The sequence below is a fragment of the Anopheles maculipalpis genome, chromosome X (assembly GCF_943734695.1).
Source record: "Anopheles maculipalpis chromosome X, idAnoMacuDA_375_x, whole genome shotgun sequence".
NCBI classification, from domain to species: domain Eukaryota; kingdom Metazoa; phylum Arthropoda; class Insecta; order Diptera; family Culicidae; genus Anopheles; species Anopheles maculipalpis.
The window spans coordinates 11,342,621-11,361,653 of NC_064870.1; the positions used below are offsets into that span (position 1 = coordinate 11,342,621).

Consider the following 19,033-nt stretch of genomic DNA (forward strand, 5'->3'; position numbering starts at 1 on the left):
TAAAAATGGAGCCCAGAATCCCACTGAGCTAAAGTGTTACCAGTAAAAGTAACTTTTGTTTCTCATCTTTCTACAGTTGTGTTCTGGATCAATCTACCCAGAATACTAGCGCTGATATCGGTGGTGAATAGTTCTGTTCAAGTGTAGTATAATAAATTATACTAACTAACAAACAACTAACTCTGTATCTGTGTAGAGTTACGGGTTTGGGGTTTGATTGTTTGCTAACATTTTCTACCCATAAGCCATATTAAACCTAATTCTATGTTTGTAAGCGTTGAAGTTCTTAATAGATTTCGTCATTGCATGAAGATAGGAAGTGTTCGTGCGAGTTATAACTTGGTATTTTTCATACAAACGATTCCGTATGCTATTGTTGCTCACCCATTACGGCAATTGATTTCAAACACGGCTGGAAAAGCTACTACATTTTGCACTATTTTGTTCTCCGAGCCGAGCAAGTGTGCGTACAGTCTATGGGACGCAGGTGAATCAAACAATCGTAGAATCTCCTTCTCACATCGTGCCCTGAAGTCTCGAACCGGTAGGTGCATTTCAATAGCCATCCATACGGTGCAAAACGGTCCATCTAGTTGAAATCATCGAAAATTATATAACAATTAAATATCAATTCAGATGTTTTATTTCTATGACCTGCAGGAAATATGGTTCACAAATTCCTCCGTTTTATGGGTTTAAAAAATAGTTTCATAACGAACAGCACATAGTTCCTTACTGGTATTCGGATTTGGCTCACGGCGCTTCTAGCATTTCACGTGTGTGTTATCGGTGTAACTTCGTGTTCTAAAGAGGTTCGTGTCACAGAAGTGTTGCTTTCGGTCATGGATCTGTCGAATCCATTCTAACCCTTGGCCACCTTTTATTGGAAACTAATTGTGCATACAAGCACACACACCATCCTGCTTCTCTCTGAACTACTAATGAAAAAATAAGAATCTGATTCTGGGGATTCAATCCCATGTGAGATCGATCGGGATGTTAATACCAATCCGGAATTGCGATCACGTGTTTTTGAACAACAGTTTTACGTTTGTATACCTCAACTATAGTTAAAATCAGCGAAAAGTTTGTGGCACTCTTGCCCAATTGCCTGATTTCGTTACGTTTCGTTACGTTTACGTTACGTTTTCTTGAATAGAGTACAGCATCAATTCGATCATATTTCAACGGAGCATTTATCCGTCCAGCGACTTCCTACCGGAAGATGACAACGGGGTACCGGTGATGGTTTCGTGCGATAAACGTATCAAAACTTAGCAAAGTTCATGGTCAACAACACACGCACTTTTGCCCACCGATGTTAGCTGCTCTGCCGGTAAACACTTAAGGTCTGTTTTCCTGATTATTTGTGGATTTAATAATGAAAAGGATGATAACCAAGATTAGCGTGTGCATCATAACGGTGGAGACGAGTGAAGTAGTGGAGCGGTGGGACTTCAACATTACGCCCCAGTACGATGACAAAGCCGGTGAGGGCAAGAAGAAGGCATCCACTTCCACAAAATCGTTAGCAAAGATACAGACAGAGATACGGGACGTTGTGCGACAGATTCTTGCGTCGATCAGCTTCCTGCCGTGTTTGAAGGATCGCTGCAGCTTCGACGTAATTCTGCATACGAAGGGAGACGTTTACCGAGAAATGCCTGGTATGGAGGAGGAGTTTAATGAGGAGGTAATCGGTAGTCTTGAAATAGCGAATGCACAAACAGTCGAGCTGCAAGTGAAAGTGCACAAGCACTAAACAAAACCTGAAATTTTGATTTTGAAATCTCTCGTGGCCTGCGGCCGTTATATCAAATGTTATTGAAAAATAAAAAGGCCGTACCCGAGCAGATAGTCACTGTAATAAAGGATGAGATTAAATTAAAATTAAAAAATTAAATTATGTATGCTAGTCGTTTAGTAATCGCGGAATTGTGTTTACTAATATATCCAACAGAAATATGTGCCGTACAAACGGTGAGTTTAAATTTCGCTGCGTTATTACAATAAGGACCAAAAAGCGGTAATGTGTTTAAACCGTGTCATTGTGCAGCGTTCGCTTTATCCGTGCTTCGTATGGCGATTGTTGGTACTCTTGAGTTGCCGCCGTCGCATGTACAGGTAATCCCCGATATACGCGTTTTCGATCGGGACTGCTAATCGTGCAGCTAGCGAAACTTTTGCTACATCATACATATCCTATAACTTATTTATGATATTTTTATTTCATAAGTAAATATTTGAAATTAAAAAAGTTGTAAATGTTCCAATTTTTTTCTCGGTAAAAAACAAGTATGAATTATCATTGGCTTTAAACATCGAAAAGTGAGCATATGTGCATTGAGTATGGCGTATCTCGGGCTTTACCTGTGAGTCGCGCCAAAACATGTCAAGTCGTGTTCTACCCATTGCCCATTGCTTTGTTTTGTTAGTTCTCAGAAGACCATCGTTAGGTATAGTTTCTTGACGAAGTGAGAAAGTAGGTGAACGCGCAATTGGACGATTGGGTTTTCATGATATACAAACTGAACAGATTTCTGTTCGACTGGTACGAGCAGCGTTTTGTGGTGTGGGATTTCGTAAGTATTGTTAGTTGGTCCTTGTTGGCGTTACTGTGCTCATGCATTGAGCAAGCGAGAATCGTTAGAGCTCAACGGTTATAAACCATTTTCAATTCGCCTTTCTGTTCTTGCGCGTAGTTACGAGAGTACGCTTCCTGCACGGATACACCTAACCTAGGATTTGTGCTTGCTACGTTCCTGGAACATTTCGTCGGAGATGGGAGAAATTAAGCGAAAGGTAAGAAGAACATGCATTTCCCGAACGCCAACCCAAAACTAACTGACCGTGTTCTGTATTCTGTGTGTGTGTTGAAATGTAACGATTTGTTCTTCGTTCAACACAAAATGGCCCACCAACTGCATTGAACGTGTCGGAATTTCGTTATTCTTTTTCGTTGGAAATGTTGCAGAAAAAGCGCAGCAGCAAAGCTGCTAAAAAGCAGGAAAAGCAACCGTCGACTTTAACAGCAGCAGCATCACCACCACCAGTTGCTTTTTCAGAAGCAGCAGCAGAAGAAGCAGGACCCGCTGTTAGCTTGAACGAGCCTGAAGAATTGATTTTACCAGACGCCGTGCAAGAACTCGCACCACCGATGGAGGATACGAAAAACAGCGATGAAATGCTTGAAGAGACTGATTTATTGACTGATTTTAAACCGACCGCTCCGATTTGCGGTGATTCTGACAAGCTTCCCTCATTGCTGTATCCGGATTTGCGCGAGCTCAACATTGGTAGCGAGCAATTTGACAGCACTTTTTCGAATATGGATATCACCCCCAAAGGTGCAATTAGCTCGCCCGAAGATGATTACGAATGCGTAATAGATGAAGTTTTTTCGCCCCGTATAAGCGCACTGTTCGAGTGGTGTATTGAGGAGACCACGCCAAATTTGGAACGCTATCGGCGGTATGTGGATGGGCTGGAACGTCAGTTTATTACGACGGAAGGTCCGCAAGCGAAAAATCCTGCCGATGACGATAGCGATTTACAGCGGATGCTACAAGCATACCGGTCCTCGTACCACTACTATTGCGATGTAATGATACAGCGGTTGGTGAGCCGATCGCAAATTTCTAGCCTGCGTCATAAATGTTGGGACATAGAGCACACAAAGGTCACCGAGTTCGCCCAATGTGCCGATTCACGGTTACTGTCCGTATCGTTGAATAATTGGTAAGTGTGAACAACACAATTCAGCAGTAATGCTGTACTTTTAACCTTTACAATAATGAACACCAACACAGGTATCTTTTGCAATTTAATTTTTCAATAACATTTAATATTACTGTAGCTATCAACTTGAAACTTCAAAAACATAAAAAAAAATTCTATCATATAGCAAAATCAGATTTCAGCATATTTATATATTTATTTTTAAGTATCACGTCGCCGTATGGTCAAATTTTCAATTTTCTATGATCACGTACCCCGGGTAGGTCATACATTTTGTATGGGAGTTTGTATTTTGCCGTATCATAAAGCCTGGTAGCTTTTGATCTGCTCGTCATATTTGCAAGAAATTTTCAAGAAACTATTTACTGTGACACGAATAACATAAAAAAGAATCTTCTTTTTATTTTTCACTTCGAATGCTGTACTCTCCTTGCATCTGTGATCAGCAATTGTTCTCTGTGATCAGCATTGTTGCATCTGTGATCAGCAGTTTTTATTTCAAAATTGACAATCTTTGTGTTGTAAAACTTATTTATTTTGTGTGAGTCAGCCGTTAAAATGCGAGGCTTTTGTTGTGTCGAATAGTAGAATTAGGAAGTGATGGATAGGATGGATAGAATATGATAAATGCTTCGTTATAATCATATTCTATCAAAACTTTCAGCATAATCCCTCCCGTTTATGGTTTTATTAATGACTAATCCATTCCTTGGTAAGCAATCGATTTAATTTGCAGCTGAATAATCATTTTTGTAATGGGAGAGCCTATTTTAGAAAAGATTTAATGCATGATCGGCATACCGATACGGGTGAAAATACTTTTGCCAGCCTTTTGCTTCATTTACGTGTGCCTGTGATATTGCTTGAATTATACAAAAGTGGGCAATATACAATTCGTTTGCATTGTTTGGAACCTTAAGAAATGGTTGAGAACGATTATCTATTATTATTGTCTGGATAAATTTGTTACTTGATTTTTGTATAAATAAGTAACAACAGTTCGCAGACTTATTTTGACAGTTATTATTAAATTTTGACATTTAATTTTTGACAATACGGCGCAATCCGTCATACTTGAAATAAATAAAATAAATACATTTAATTGAATACACACTTGCATTCCGATAGCGATTGCATTCCGATTTCTTCACGCATCTACGAAGTAACATTTGAAAGTTCTTCAATCACGAGAACAGAAACTTTGTCAACTGAAATGAAATTTTCGCATGAGTGAAAGTTGCTTTCGTTTATAAACGCTTTTACAACAAATTTACTAATGTATTTGAATTTTACAATGCAGGGTTGCCACGCTGAACGTTGAACGGTGTACGGAAGCCAAGGCTGAATTGTCCGCTCTGCTCAATCGGTTTGTAACGAAGGAAAAGGAAGCACTGATACAGCTTCACTACACGCGCACGATGGTGGAAAAGAACTTATCCGATCCATCGGTACCGGGTTACGAGCAATCGGGCTTGTTGCGATGCAAGCTACGCATTATCGGAAATGCTTTGCGCGCCGAGATGCATCAGCGCGATTGCGACAAGGGTGATGAATGCCAGTATGTGCAAGATTTGCGCAAATGGTTCATCCAACTCGGTACGGGTATGTTGCGCGCCGGCAGTGATGATGAGCGCGTTTGGCTGATGTTCCATTTGTTACGCTTCCCGAAAGGGATCGACACATGGGCCCATGTGTTGGTGCATCCACTTGCATTTGGGAATCAAAATAAGCCGCTAACCAACATTGAAATACATACTATTTTTACGCTCATCCACGTATTGATACGACCTATCATCGCGCGTCAATCATTCGTGGTGCCGGTAGACGAGTCGCTTGCCACCATCGAACAACCGTCACTAGTGAACGAAGCGAAAGCGGGCGATGATTTCGAATGGGTCGACAGCGATGGTGAGGATAGCAGCGCGGATAAACGAATCCAGCCGATCAAGGAAAGTGATTTGCTTGCATTGCTTGATCAAATACCATTCCGGCGGCTGTTCGATACTTTTCTACAGCGCACCATCGAACGCGCGCAACATCTGGATGCAGAACAGCTGAACCCGGAACATCTATCCACGGTGAACATTTTAATTTTGTTCTCGTTCTCCAACGAACTGATCGCTATACTGGGCGGAGGATTACTAATGTACGGTAGAGGCATTGCACGCTACAGCCATTTTGCCCGACGGTTGGCACTGCTCATTAACGATGCAGTGAAATTTGTGGGTGATGTGTTGCGATTGTATCGCCAAGCGCACAAACTTAACCGTCAGTCAGAAGAAAGTGAAGTGGTACAGGTATATTTCGATACGCTCATGTACCGTGCTGTTCTATTGATTCATGGTGGTGGTGTGGCCCTGACACGCCATCTGTCCACGCTGCCATTTGGGTTGCTAAGTACATGCGCCTGCTGGTGGATATATGCCACCATGGTAAATCGAAGCATTCGCGAAAAACCTGATTTCGACTATTGGAAAAGCAGCCACCGGTTACTGAACAACTGCACTCTGATGGAAGAGTTTGAGCAACAGCTGGCTAAAAAGAAATCGCCTCAAGATCTGTACAATATGCTGAAGCCGCTTGTCGATTTGGCGCTAACACGCGATGCAACTAAAGATGGTACATTTATACCTACCGTTGCGGCAACATTGATTGAGGTAAGAAAGGTTCTTCGTATCAGTTGTCCAAATCCGATTTATAACAAAAAAAATTCCTCTCTAATTTTAGTTGCTTGCCGCAATACCAGCGGACGCGGTGGTGTTTGTAGAAATGAAGGATCAAATTCATTTACTAATGGAACGGACCTCGTCTGTACTGTCCTTTATGCTGAATACACTCGCTTTGGAGGATGAGAACCGTCGACAAACTATTGCCAATTGTTGGGAAATGAAGGGCAACACACTGCTGGAGGTGTTTAGTGGCAAAAAACAGCTGATAATGCGCTGGCGTCCGGACCATCTAAATTATGAACGATTAATTTACATGCTGCTAGAATACCCACGAACGCACATCTACCATAAGCTATCGCTTGGTTTGCTGATGTACATCCAGTATGGGGATACAAGGTACGTTCACATTCACCGGCAACATCATTTAACAGGGTTTATCGGTTGACAGTAGTGATGAGAATAACAACTCTTTTCAAGGAATTATTCAGTCTTATTTACTCCCTACCGGGATTTAATTATTTTCACAACTCTTTTGCGAGTCGCGAGACAACCAGGCAGAAGGCGGCCCCTTACATAAAAATAAATATGACGATAGGTACCTTGGTACCCTATGAAAATATTCAACATATTTCCACCTTTAACTTAATCTAACTTTTAATGGCCGAGGGGGCTTGTAGCTCTCATAACAACGTCACGCCTCTCATAACAGCTATGACAACTCGCTGCGCTTCGAGTCGCAAACATTTTTCACAAAACCCTATGTTGACTCGAATTGTAAAAGAGTTTTAAATAATCTTTGCGATTTAAATCCCAAAGAAGAGTTTAAAAACTCTTTGCATTTCGTATTCCTCTGGCGAGTATTAATTCCTTGGGCCTGAGTTTGATAATACCGATTCCTCAAAAGAGTTTAAACATTCTTCGCAATTAGAATATCTCTGGTGTCTATTAACTCTTTGGTAGTGAATTTAATACTAACGATTGCCAAAGGAGTTTTAACACTATTTGTGATTCGAATCTCAAAAGAGTTTTAAAAATTCTTTGTGAGAAGTTTGTTTAAATCATTCAGAAGAAAAATTAAAAAAAAAAACTCAGTCACTCTTACTCTGTACGCATAGCACTAGCAGATAATTCAAAATTATCAATGATTTTGGTAAACTCTTCAGAGATGAAGTACTGTAGGGTAAGCTAGATTGTCATCTAATGGTTTTAAAAGAAATGGTAAACAATATCCTTTTGTTGTCTTATATTACGTCTGGTCAGCCTATCTGAAATCATTACCAACATTATTGATGCTTTTACATTATCATGTAAAAAACCTCTTTTATTGAAAACAACTATTTACAATTACTAATTATTTTTCCATTTTTGTTATCTAGTTTTCCATATAATCGCAGTTCCTTTATTGTACCTGTACAGAAGGATCTACAAAACATTGTAGCTTATAACATCGTTGTTGCATATCGAAAGCATCAACCTGTCCTAAACAACTCGAACGGCGGTGGCCCATCGGTGGCTGTTACTGCGGAACAACAAGCCGAACACCGTAGCTATCAGGAGCGTTGTCTGTTTCTGTTGCTGCAGCTACATATACATGCTTTTGATCAGCCGATGCAGAACATACGACGATTCTTAGAAGATCCAAGCCAGGTGGAAAAAGTGGTTTTGCCTTTATCTGTGCACGTGAAAGAATTGCAGAGGGCAATAAAGGAGCAGTGTCCAGTAGCGTGCCTTTGCGCGCTACTGTCCACCAAGATGGGACACTGGGTGCCAGTGTTTTGTCAGGAAGGCTTGAAAGCGATGCGTATACTGTACGAGGTGCACCATCTCGATACCGTTGTAGTGCGCTGTCTCGAACTCATCAGCCTCCTGTTTACCGATTGTCCTCATGCACTGGCGAAAAATGATCAATTTATCGGAATCCTCGCGGAACTGGTTGAGAATGATAACATACTGGATTGGTCAAGACAAACTGGCGATGAGCAGCACTATACACTCGCAATGAAACTGCTGGAAGGGGCTAGTATGGGCAAAATGGGATCTATGATAGTCTCGCAGGCGGCCATGTACTGGCATCAGGGTTACGCCACTCCGCCGTCGCTCGTCTGCATGTGGTTTGATTGGTTAGTGAAGATAAAAAATTGGAGCGACAGTGTCAAGGTGCTGCGATTGATGAACGTACTGGCCAGCATTTCGTTCAGACACGCGGATGCGTGGAAAGCGCTGGGCGACCGTTTCCGTCCATTTTTTAAGGTAATATTTCTTTGATCTAAAAACGACAAAAACACTGACGTTCCATTCGTTTAATTTGTTTTTTTCTTTTTACATTTTAGTCAATTGCAGTAGTAAAACATAAGCAACATTCACTCTGGTCGAAAATTCTCGGCACCGAGCCACCGCTACTGTACGGCAAACTGCCAAACGATTGTGTTGCTTTGGCATTGCTCGTTTTCGGCATTGAACATCAGCAGCTGGAACAGAAGACGGGTTTGTGGTTGAAATTGTTGCGCATGCTGAAGAAAAATCGAACCATCAAGATAGATGCGGCACTGCGCGAGGTAATGGCGACGACGTGTGTACAGGGCAAGGATTCTTGTCCCACAGCCAATGCGCTGGTGTTGTTCAAAGTGGCGCGCTATTTACTGCGTGCAAACACTGAACATCCACTGTATTTGGGGCTGTGGCAATTATTTTTCACCTTGCTGCTGACACGTGTTACCGACGTTGGGGACGAGGTGCACGGTGTTGCCGATCGGTTGTATGATCACGACTCGGGGCTGATGGAAAAGCTGAAGCAGTTGCTGTGCAAACTGGAGCTGCATTATCATTTTCTGCAGGAAACGAACGAAGATTCACCGGGAATGTTGCGGTAAGTGTAATGTTCCCTTTTTCATTGGTTTTTCTTGTCCAATATGTAGCGTCTATCCTCACTGTGTAAACGGTAACGAATGAACAATTTATTTGATGATACATTAACTGAACGACTAGTTAAATCCTAGAATTAAGATAGCAAAAACGAGATAATACCGTACGCACTGAAAACAGGCCCGATTAAATAGCAAATAAAGATGCCTCCTTATATGTAGATTGCGCTATATACAAGCACTCAACAGGGAAAACCGGGAATTTCTCAGAAAACCCGGGAAAATGATATTTTGTTTAATATCGTTTCAGGGGTCACACTGTACCATTACAAACCATTTTCAGTCGTCATGAATTTCAGGTATACTGTGCGAACGATTTCAGGTATATTGTGCGTACATATTCTACCTAGCACGCATATTCTTTTCGTACGCATATCTCCTTACGTTAGGTCCTACATTGTTTTTCCATTGTTTTTAAAATGTTTTCCACTATCCGATCGATTCTACTGGAGCCCAGTGGATGGCATTTGTCACACAATAGTGTAACATATGTAATTTCACTTTCTGAAGAAACTTTGTGCAAAAGTTTGAGAAAGCGATTTTTACTTAATCTATTTAAAAGCATCTACCTCTTGAATCTGGTGTATAAAGTAGTAGGCGACCCCATAACGTATTTACCTCCCTCTGTCTCTATTTTATAGCCTCGTAAAAGCGTTCCAATTATGGTTAGTCGATACAGATCTCAATCAAATAAATGATGATGCTCCAATCAAGCTACCCAAACAATACGCCACAGAACAACTACAATCAATCTTTTACGGTTTAGAGGTAAGTTGTTATTGTTATACTATCTTCATCCATAATCATCTCAAAAAGATGATCGAGCTCAAATGATAATGTTTATTATTTTTCTTTATCGAGATATTTTGGCCGGAGTGCACTAATACGCAGATCCTCCGGGTAGTCCACCGTATGATGATTGAAGGGTGGCACAATCTTTACCGTGTACTTCCGCATCACTCGTCGGCGAAGGATAAAACTGTATGCGGTGCCACTATCAAGCTACCACCAACTCAGGCAATCAAACGCCGACTGGAAAACAGTTACACCGATCCACTACCGATACCCGTGTCGGAGCATCGGACCGAACTGAAAGATCTTGCCGATGCGCTAAAAACACCACCGATGGGACGAGTAAAGCGCATCACCGAGTGTGTACGGATCATAAAGCAGTACATCGACAAAACGTACTTACCGATGAAGAACGAGCTAAAAATACGTCAAAATGAGCTGTTCGAGCTGTACCAGCAACTGCACGTCAACGAGGTCAAGGAGTCCGAGCACCAGCTTAGGTGCAACATGCTGATCTGTTCCGGTGCAGCAACAATCATGGTGCGCTCGAAATGTGTCGCAATCGATACAAAAATAAATACTTGTATCCAAGCCCGGTTGGTAGCATTGGAAGCGTTCCTGAACCGAATGAATAACGTTCCACCCTACATAATGAAGCACACGATAATGTTGCGCGAGCTGGGGAACAGTCTGTTTATGGACTACTGCTCGGAGATTGATCGAGCATCGGCCCAAACGTTGAATGAAGCCATCCGGACAATGAAACGCACGCTGCTGCACGAAGTGTCCGATGCGAACTTCGAGCCGCCGTTAACGTTTGCGGTGCGGCTAGGTTTGGACACGAACCGAAACGATTTTTTGAACATAATGCTGGAAGAGGTTGGACAGATATTTGCGGGTGCGCTAGAAGACGGCCGGAAACCGTCCAGCGTGATCGTTGCCATGCTGGAGAATAGTCGCATACCGGTTCGTCCTTTGATGAAGGTGTACGGTCAGCTGGTTAAGCAAAAGTCGGGCAATCTCGAACGAAGCTTATTTGTGGATCTGTTCGGCAACAAGGTAGAAACCAGGAGGGATATGCTATATGAACATGTGGGTAGATAAGTCTTAGTCCTAACCACGATAAAAGGATTTTTTTGTTGCTCAACTTAATTGCCTTCGAAAGTGAAGCAGTGCTTAAAGTGATCTATTATCTGTTCGTACCTATTTCAAAAATATAGTTTGTCGCTAGGCCTTACAATAGGCCTCTGTTTTAGCAATTACTTCATCATTGAAGCTCAATTACAATTCTAGTCTGCGAATAGAAAATTGTGTGTTCCCTATTGTATCGTCCATCGTCATATATTGACACAAAAATTCGGTTTAAAAGATTCAAACCACCCGTTGTTGTTTCTGGTCGATTGTGAGCTTTCGGGGCACTCTATTATAGCTATTAACTTATAGCTATCAAATTCACATACGTGTGTGAAAACACACGTATAAGGTTAGCCAAAACTTACAACAATTTTAATTCATTTTGCTGTGCCGCAACCACACATGGACTTCAACTTATCTACCAACCTGTTTTGCCATAAATTTAAACTTTATGTATTGCTTACTGTATACGTATTTCTTTTAGCTCCATCTATCCAAGTGGCTCAAGCAGCAGCACAGTATCACTCCGGATGAGGTGGACCAGTTTGCCAGGCTGATTATGCTTTGCATGTACAAACTACACACGGCTGATAGCGTCTCCGTTGACCAAACCGAGCTGGATGTACAGTTCTCCCATGTAAAAATTGTTCCCAGAATTCTTCATATTCGCTTATGAATGTTAACTACGCTAAGCTCGTTTTTCGTTTAATTTTTTTTTAGCTTTTACTATCCCATCTGGAAATCTTTGCCAGTTACCAATTCCCGAACAATTTCGGCAAAATGGTGGAGCACACGTTAAACGCTTACTCTCAATGGCCGACACTACCTCCGACGATGTTGCTCCGGCTGCTGAATGTGCTCCGTTCTCGGGCCAATCTTCCTGACCTGCAGATGTCAATGGAGGACAGTGCCCTGTGCCAAGCACATCGCCAATTCGCCGAAGTGAACTGCACTGAACCGGTGCTAAGCTTCGAAGTGTTGGAATTAGTAATCGTGACCGTAACGGAACACTTTGCATGGCAGCGTGATATTGCGTACCCTTGGAACGGTATGTACAAACGGCACGGTGCGTACGTGGAAGTATTAGGCATGCTGCTAGGCCTATTGTCACACAGCTTTCTCACTACCGGCATGCAAGACAATCGGATCCGAGCTGGTGAGTAGTGTCCTATGTTGTAGTTCATTAGTTATTAAACATTGTTTGATCTCATTGAAGTGTAGTGGGAGCGCCCATGATATCCAACGAGTTAACCTTTATTTCAATGACCACCTGGGTATTTTTAGCATTTTAATTTTCCAATAACATTTAATATTAAGGGAGCTATCAGCTTGAAACTTTTTGGAATGCATAGAAAAACATTTTTTCTATCATATAGGAAAAAAGCACATTTTTGTATTTTTTAAAATAAGCTTTTAACTTAATTTTCAATTTATTATTTCTTTTTTTCTATAACCCCGGGCAGGTCATATATTTTGCTTCAGTGTTCAGTGTTTCATTTTGAGCTGCTTGTCGTATTTGCAGGGAATTTTTAAGAAAGAAGACACTATTTTCTGTCGGGCTTATAACATTTAGTTGTGAGTTAAAAAATCCTATTTTTCATTTCTAGAGCTGTAAACTATTTGTATTTATCTCATAATGATCATATTATGTTACAAATTTTTGCATATTCTGTCCCTTTTTTGGCTTTATGAATGACTGAACCATCGCTTTACTTTCCAGCTGAACAGTCAATTTTTGTAACGTGAGAGCTTGTTTTAAAAGAGATTCAATGCATAATCGCCATACCGATACTTCATTTACGTTTGCTTGCTTAATTGCTTATCGTTTGAATTATTTGGAACCATAACAACAACTTGACAATTATTATCCGACACTCCTTTGGCTATTTTCATTGTCTGTATAAATTGACTACATGACTTTGTAAAAAGAAGTATCAACAGTGCGACTTATTTGGATGGTTATTGTTTACTTCTCACATTTACACAATAAAAAATTAGGTTCAATCGAACGAAAAATACATATATTCATACAAAAAGTGTGATTGATAAGCTACTTTAAATATAGATGTTACAAACTATGAAAACAAAAACTAAATACAAGAATTTTTTTTAATTCCTCACTAATTTTTATTAGTTGGATAACAAATTTTTAATTCTCTCGTGGCCCTCGGCCTTATGACCTACCCGAATATAGGTGGTTGTAGAAATAGGGTGTATTTTTGGTCATTGAAACGAAGGTTAATCCATTCGAAGAGTCCACTTGTTTTATGACTTATGGGAATTTTGCTCGTAGATTGCACAGCCAAAACCACGCAATTACTCCAATTGACTCTCATTGACTGTAGTTCTTTACAGTATCTTAACAATTTCAAATCGTTATTTGTTTTAATAATTGTGTTACGCCTCTTACGTGTGTGTTGTTTTAGTACAAGAACATCTGTTGCCGGCTGTGTATCGCATGTTTGAACCGTGGGTTATACCATACGGTGCAGAAACGCCTGTTCTACAACAGGGCAGATTCAGTTCAAATCACCCGTCGTCACCGAAAGAATCATCCAATCGACATGCCAACAACGATAAGGCCAAGTGGATGTTTAGCGTACTGCTCCAGACGGTCGAATACGCACTCGAGAAGGTGTTGGTCGCTTACGCCGACACGGATCATGGCAGCCAAATTCTGCTGTACTTCCTGCACTGGTATGTGGAATGGTTCGTCAATGCGCGCATCATGATATCCGCCCTTTACGTCTTAAACACACTCGTACTGGATCTTCCCTGGGATCGTTTGCAACCGTCCGAGATGCTGATAGAGCGGATGCACTTCCTGTTCGAACATCACACCCCGGAGTGTCATGAGCTGCTTGCGTGTGTGTTTGTGCGCTGTAACTGGACCATGGGCGCTGAGCATGGTCCATTGCCCGTGTGGTTGCAACGAACGCACGCTGCAACATTAGCTATCTGTGTACGGTTAGCGTACGAACCGGTAATACGCTCGGATGTGAAAGTGCGCGCGGCAATGGTTCAGTTGCTGCAGTATTTCGCGGGATTGACGTGGGAATCGTTACACGTTGCGGAACTTACCCCGGCACTGGATTGGTTCGTCATGACAGGGGACGCTAGCAGTATGTTACGCACAACGAAGGCACCGTGCCGTGAGCTAGATGACGCACTGATCAGGTAGTAGAATGAATCAATGCTTTTTTAAATTGTTTTTGCTTTGTATTGCTAGTGCTTTATTTTTTACACGTCTAACATGTTGATCGCATTCTTCCCAACGCAGATTTCTGGAGGTTGTTGCAGGAATGCGTATCAATGAAGCAAATCGATTGGTGCCGGGAGGTATGCAGTTGTTGAAGCGCAAACTACACATTAGTGTCATCGTGCGAATGCTTATGAACGCAGGGCGTGTGTCGGGTGGTGGTAAGGAAATGGAAAATGTTCGGCTACAGTTGAGCGGTGCTTTCAAGCAACTGCTTACTGCGATAAGTGCGGTCTTGGAAGGTCTGCCGCAGCAGCAGCAACACACGGATACCGACAACCGACGGGAAAATTCCGCCATCATGGCCGAGGCCCGGGCCATGATGGCGGAACTGTTAACGAGCATCAAAAAGTGGCAAACTGAGAGCACGCTAAGGTACGGTATGCTTAAGCTATCTGATCTCTTGTTTGCTTGTTGTTCTGGTGCAGGCAAGCACTGTCCGAAAAGGCTAATTATCTAGAAGCTTTATAGGGATTCTTATAACACTGTCTGGTCGTATACGAGCAAATATTACAGGTTTCTGGATCGGTGTCCTCTGGCGCTACTAAAATCTATATTTCTAACACCTATCTCTACAATAAGAATTCTATCTAATTCTAATTCATTCGTAACCATTCCGGCCACCTGTATATATATATACGTATATTTTTATAAGTTTTAACAAAGTAAATATTTCCCATAAAAGCATAGTTGTTTAGGTGTACAATTAAGATTTTGTTAACAATGCTCATTTCTGTTACAACGGATTTTATCTGCTATATTGATATAACTATAGTTACATAGGATTCTTCAAACTTTTGTAGCATATATTCGGTAACTGTACCCTGCCGTGCATTGTGAACACGACCTTGCAAGGTTGTACCTTGCAGTGCCGGCGCCGTAATCGCATCATCACCGGGGGCAGCCCCAAAATTTCAATACGTTAGCATCCAAATCTTTCTAATCGTTTCCCACTCTCTCTCTCTCTCTCTCTCTCTCTCTCTCTCTCTCTCTCTCTCTCTCTCTCTCGCTCTCTCTCTCTCTCTCTCTCCTGCAGCCTCTTTGTAGATGAACTAATTGCCATGCTAGAAAACGATACCAACTCACCGCTCCTAATACGCTGCGTATTCGAATCGGCCAACTTGCTGGACAGCCCTACCGAACATTGGATGCGCTTGCTCGAATCGGCCCTTAGTCATTATTTTCGCTCCCGGTGCAACGTGTCATGGTTAGAGGCGTGGCATGCTATCGGCCACACGACGATTGGTCGCTGGCAGTTCGAAATGCTGTTCCGGCACAGTTTTACACTGTGCTTGGAACTGCATTTCTTGCACCGCTGGCACCAAACACGTGGTGACCCCGTAGCCCAGCGCGGAGTGTTGAATAGTCTTGAGGTGCATGTCTTGTAAGTCTTACACAAACACCTCGTCAAAGTTGCCGAATAATGATAACTGTGTTTTCATTTGCACATCTTGCAGGGAACCGGTCGAATGTCAGCTTTATCCGTTCTGGTGCTCGATCATCTATGCCCTTCTCTCGGTACAGCCGGAACCGCACGAAACCATTCGGACCGTGATCGGTCTGCTTGGTGACGTAAGTGAGAACAACACATTCTGGATGCTGGGAGTCCTTAAGAAAATTTTCGGCAAGGAGAAAGCTCAAGGTTCGCGTACCTCCCATTGTTTAATTGCTTACGCGCTTGCTGCTCTGCTGGCCGATGCCTATGCTCGTCGCACACCACCCGAACAGAGCTCCGAAACGGACGATTACAGCGATGCTGACGGGAGCACCGAACCATTTACGCTTAAAAAACTACTGATCGCACCGGAAAAACGTGCTTCCCGCCAAAGAATTGCCACAACGGCTATGGAACATTTTAAATCCGCGTGCAGTGCGTCTGTCTATAAAGAGCACCAAAGCCGGATCATTGATGCGATCGTCGGTACTCGCGGTGGCGAGCGGGAACTACCGCACCAAATCTTACAACAAGCCAAAGATATTATAGTTGTATTAGATAGTCTAGCAGAACCCTTCCTCAACACTCTACAGGAAGCGATTATTGGTGATATGGGAGGAATATAAAAATTTTTCTGAAGGCTTGTCCATTCCATTCTGTAACAATCATATTGAATTTTCTTGTTATTTTCTGTGTTGTACATAGCACCCGATCGTACAACTAAACTAATAAAGGCGAACACAAAGCAACAAACTTAACCTTTTTTATCACTTTCCTACCATTTCGATTTGGATTACGCACACTGGAAGTCCTTACTAAGAAGCTGAAACGTTTACTGTCCCGTCGTTATCATTTCTTCGAGGACGATCCAAAATATTTCCTGTAGTCACACTTCAATCATTGCTTCAGTCGAGTCGAAATGTTGCGCGTGATGCGCATTTACAGCTCGTTGTCAAGATCGCTCCAGCGACGATAAAACTCGGTCCGATCACTATAGTGTTGCAAGCTTTTAACATCCTCCCCGATTTCACGCAACGACGTTCGCATTTTTATCAAAATTTCCAGCTCCATTGGAGAGCTTGTGTTGTGTTTAGGGTCCATCCACCATTCCTGACCTAACACGAGAAGCTAATTTTAAGCTACTACAGAAAGTTATTTCATCATGTATTCCGCGCCTTATACGCATTGCCCAGGATGTTGTTACCATGGTAACATTGGATGGTTTGGATGAGATGCTCCTTAATCTAAGTTGGTAGCGTCAGTTTGCAATTGACGGTACGAATATGCAGTTCGACATTAACAAATATCCCGCGAAGGAGCGAGAGTCAGATATAGTTGAAGATATTCCCTTCCCACCAGAAGATGAATTCGGAGATGAAGAAATTGACATCGAAGAGGATTACGATATTGTCGATGATTTCACAGATGAGACCGTTGAAGAGCTAATACCATTGGATACAACTCACTACAATGTTATAGTTGTGCGTACGCTAACGGCAGAACAACAGGAGTCGGAAGGAACTGTGCCGGAACAACCGGGAAATCAATTGCAAGATAATCCAATATCTTACATTTTGGTTATTGAAGACTGATTGGGCAACACCAGCCTCGGTGGGTTTGTCATTCGACTGAATCCCCCTAGTTTCCAGATTTTGAAGAAGATGCCGATACATCAAACGAATTTTTGCCATTTCCGCTGTCTGCAATTGGATCAACAGGTGAAAATGAAGCGACAGCCAATAGTACTTTTGTGTGAATGTGTGTTAACTGTCCAAGTAATGAGCGCACGTTTTTCGTATCTTCCTACAGCTTCCTTCTTTATCGGTATCCCAGACAGAAGTACGCAAGAGACAATAATCAATGTTGGTGGAAAATTATTATGTTCGAATGGATTATATTAAATAGAACTAACAAACTAACTAACTATCGATTTGTCAGTGTCGAATTGCGGGTAGTGGTGGGTATCGTGGGTTGGTTTTATTGTAACATTTTCTCCACTGCCTTCTTTTTATTTTCTTCGGTAAATTAGAAGAAAAACACGACCAATTTATCGTAAAAGAGATTAAAAGATTAGGTTATATACAAAATGACGATAAATATGAAAATACTCAATTCCGGGTGTGAAAAGTCTTTTGAAACATTTCAATCGTTAGTTTGACCATGGCTGAACGGTAGGTTTAGAACGGTTTTTGAAGAAAACAACCGAAAAGATCGAACGCGTGTGTTTACGCATTTATTCAGTAGTTAGTAGTAGTAGTACTTTAGTAGGAATGATTTAGCAAAGAACAAGTCGTTTTGTTTTCTTTTAGAGGAAATAAAAATTAGAAGCACCAGTGATAAGCTACTGCGGCTAATGACCCAATTTCCATTTGGATGCTTGGACTGTGCTGGGCGTCCGATTTCGTCCATTCTTTAAGGTAGTACTTATTTGTTCTTCAAGTGATAAAAACACATACGTCCCTGGTTTTTTATACACTTTAGTTGTTTTCAGTGGTAAAACATAGCCAACATCCGCTCTGGTCGATAATAGTCTGCCCCGTGCTAGTATGCCGAGGGATTGTCTTACGTTGGCATTGAACACCACAGCTGGAACTGGAGACGGGTTTGGGGCCGAAACTGGGTTTGTGATCGATCTACTGTTTTTCCAGGAGAACGATTTCTGTTCCGATTCGCCGGATTTGTTCAAAGTGCCGTGTTCAGCGCTGTACGGTCACGATAAGGGACTGATGGAGAAGATGAAGCAAATGCTGTGCAATCTGGAGCTGCAGGTGCAAAACATTGTCTGCAGGAAACGGACGGAGAAGCACTGTGAATATTGCGGTAAGTGCAATGTTTCCTTGTTTCCTTGTTGTTTCCTGGTTTTTGTTGTTCAGATGTTTCGGAAAATCTTGTGCTGACGCAACAAAGATAGCATAGAAAAAACGAGGTCATCACGTACGCACTGGAAACTGGAAACTCTGTCGTTATTATCACTCTGTCATGCACAGTAGTGATGGATTCTCTGGAACGCAACCACGGTTCCGGTCCGGTTCCGGCACGTGTGATTCCTTTGATGTTCGATTTTGGACAGTTTCGATGGTTGCAG

General features: G+C 42.0%; 3 protein-coding genes and 1 pseudogene across 4 annotated transcripts in view; 3 read left to right on the forward strand and 1 right to left on the reverse strand.

Moving 5' to 3' along the window:
• The window catches only part of LOC126561809 (neurobeachin), a 289,107-nt gene that overhangs the window by 182,900 nt on the left and 87,174 nt on the right, over positions 1-19,033 (forward strand). The window lies entirely within an intron of this gene.
• Positions 1-19,033, reverse strand: part of LOC126556760 (uncharacterized) — a 79,270-nt gene that overhangs the window by 12,412 nt on the left and 47,825 nt on the right. The window contains exon 6 of one of the 2 annotated variants that reach the window (XM_050212248.1): positions 8,122-8,132. The exons of the other annotated variant lie outside the window; for it this stretch is intronic. The gene's annotated coding sequence lies outside the window, so the exon portion shown is untranslated. Of the gene's footprint in view, positions 1-8,121; positions 8,133-19,033 lie in introns of those variants that run through there. 2 annotated transcript variants of the gene reach the window in all.
• On the forward strand, positions 666-1,762 carry LOC126563325 (mitotic spindle assembly checkpoint protein MAD2A-like; annotated as a pseudogene).
• LOC126563333 (ectopic P granules protein 5 homolog) lies at positions 2,782-16,574 on the forward strand. The gene is made up of 14 exons (XM_050219972.1): positions 2,782-2,802; positions 2,975-3,731; positions 5,032-6,395; positions 6,466-6,803; positions 7,802-8,657; positions 8,738-9,273; positions 9,970-10,096; positions 10,190-11,179; positions 11,739-11,891; positions 11,975-12,410; positions 13,681-14,431; positions 14,535-14,888; positions 15,550-15,897; positions 15,971-16,574. The coding sequence occupies exons 1-14, from the start codon at positions 2,782-2,784 to the stop codon at positions 16,572-16,574; spliced, it is 7,635 nt and encodes a 2,544-aa protein (XP_050075929.1).

Excerpts from the sequence above, each read along its gene's own strand:
- LOC126563333 (XM_050219972.1), top strand. The coding sequence starts at position 2,782 with ATGGGAGAAATTAAGCGAAAG. Across the intron at positions 6,804-7,801 it reads ATCCAGTATGGGGATACAAG|TTCCTTTATTGTACCTGTAC; the intron begins GTACGTTCACAT and ends ATATAATCGCAG. Across the intron at positions 10,097-10,189 it reads CAATCTTTTACGGTTTAGAG|ATATTTTGGCCGGAGTGCAC; the intron begins GTAAGTTGTTAT and ends TTCTTTATCGAG.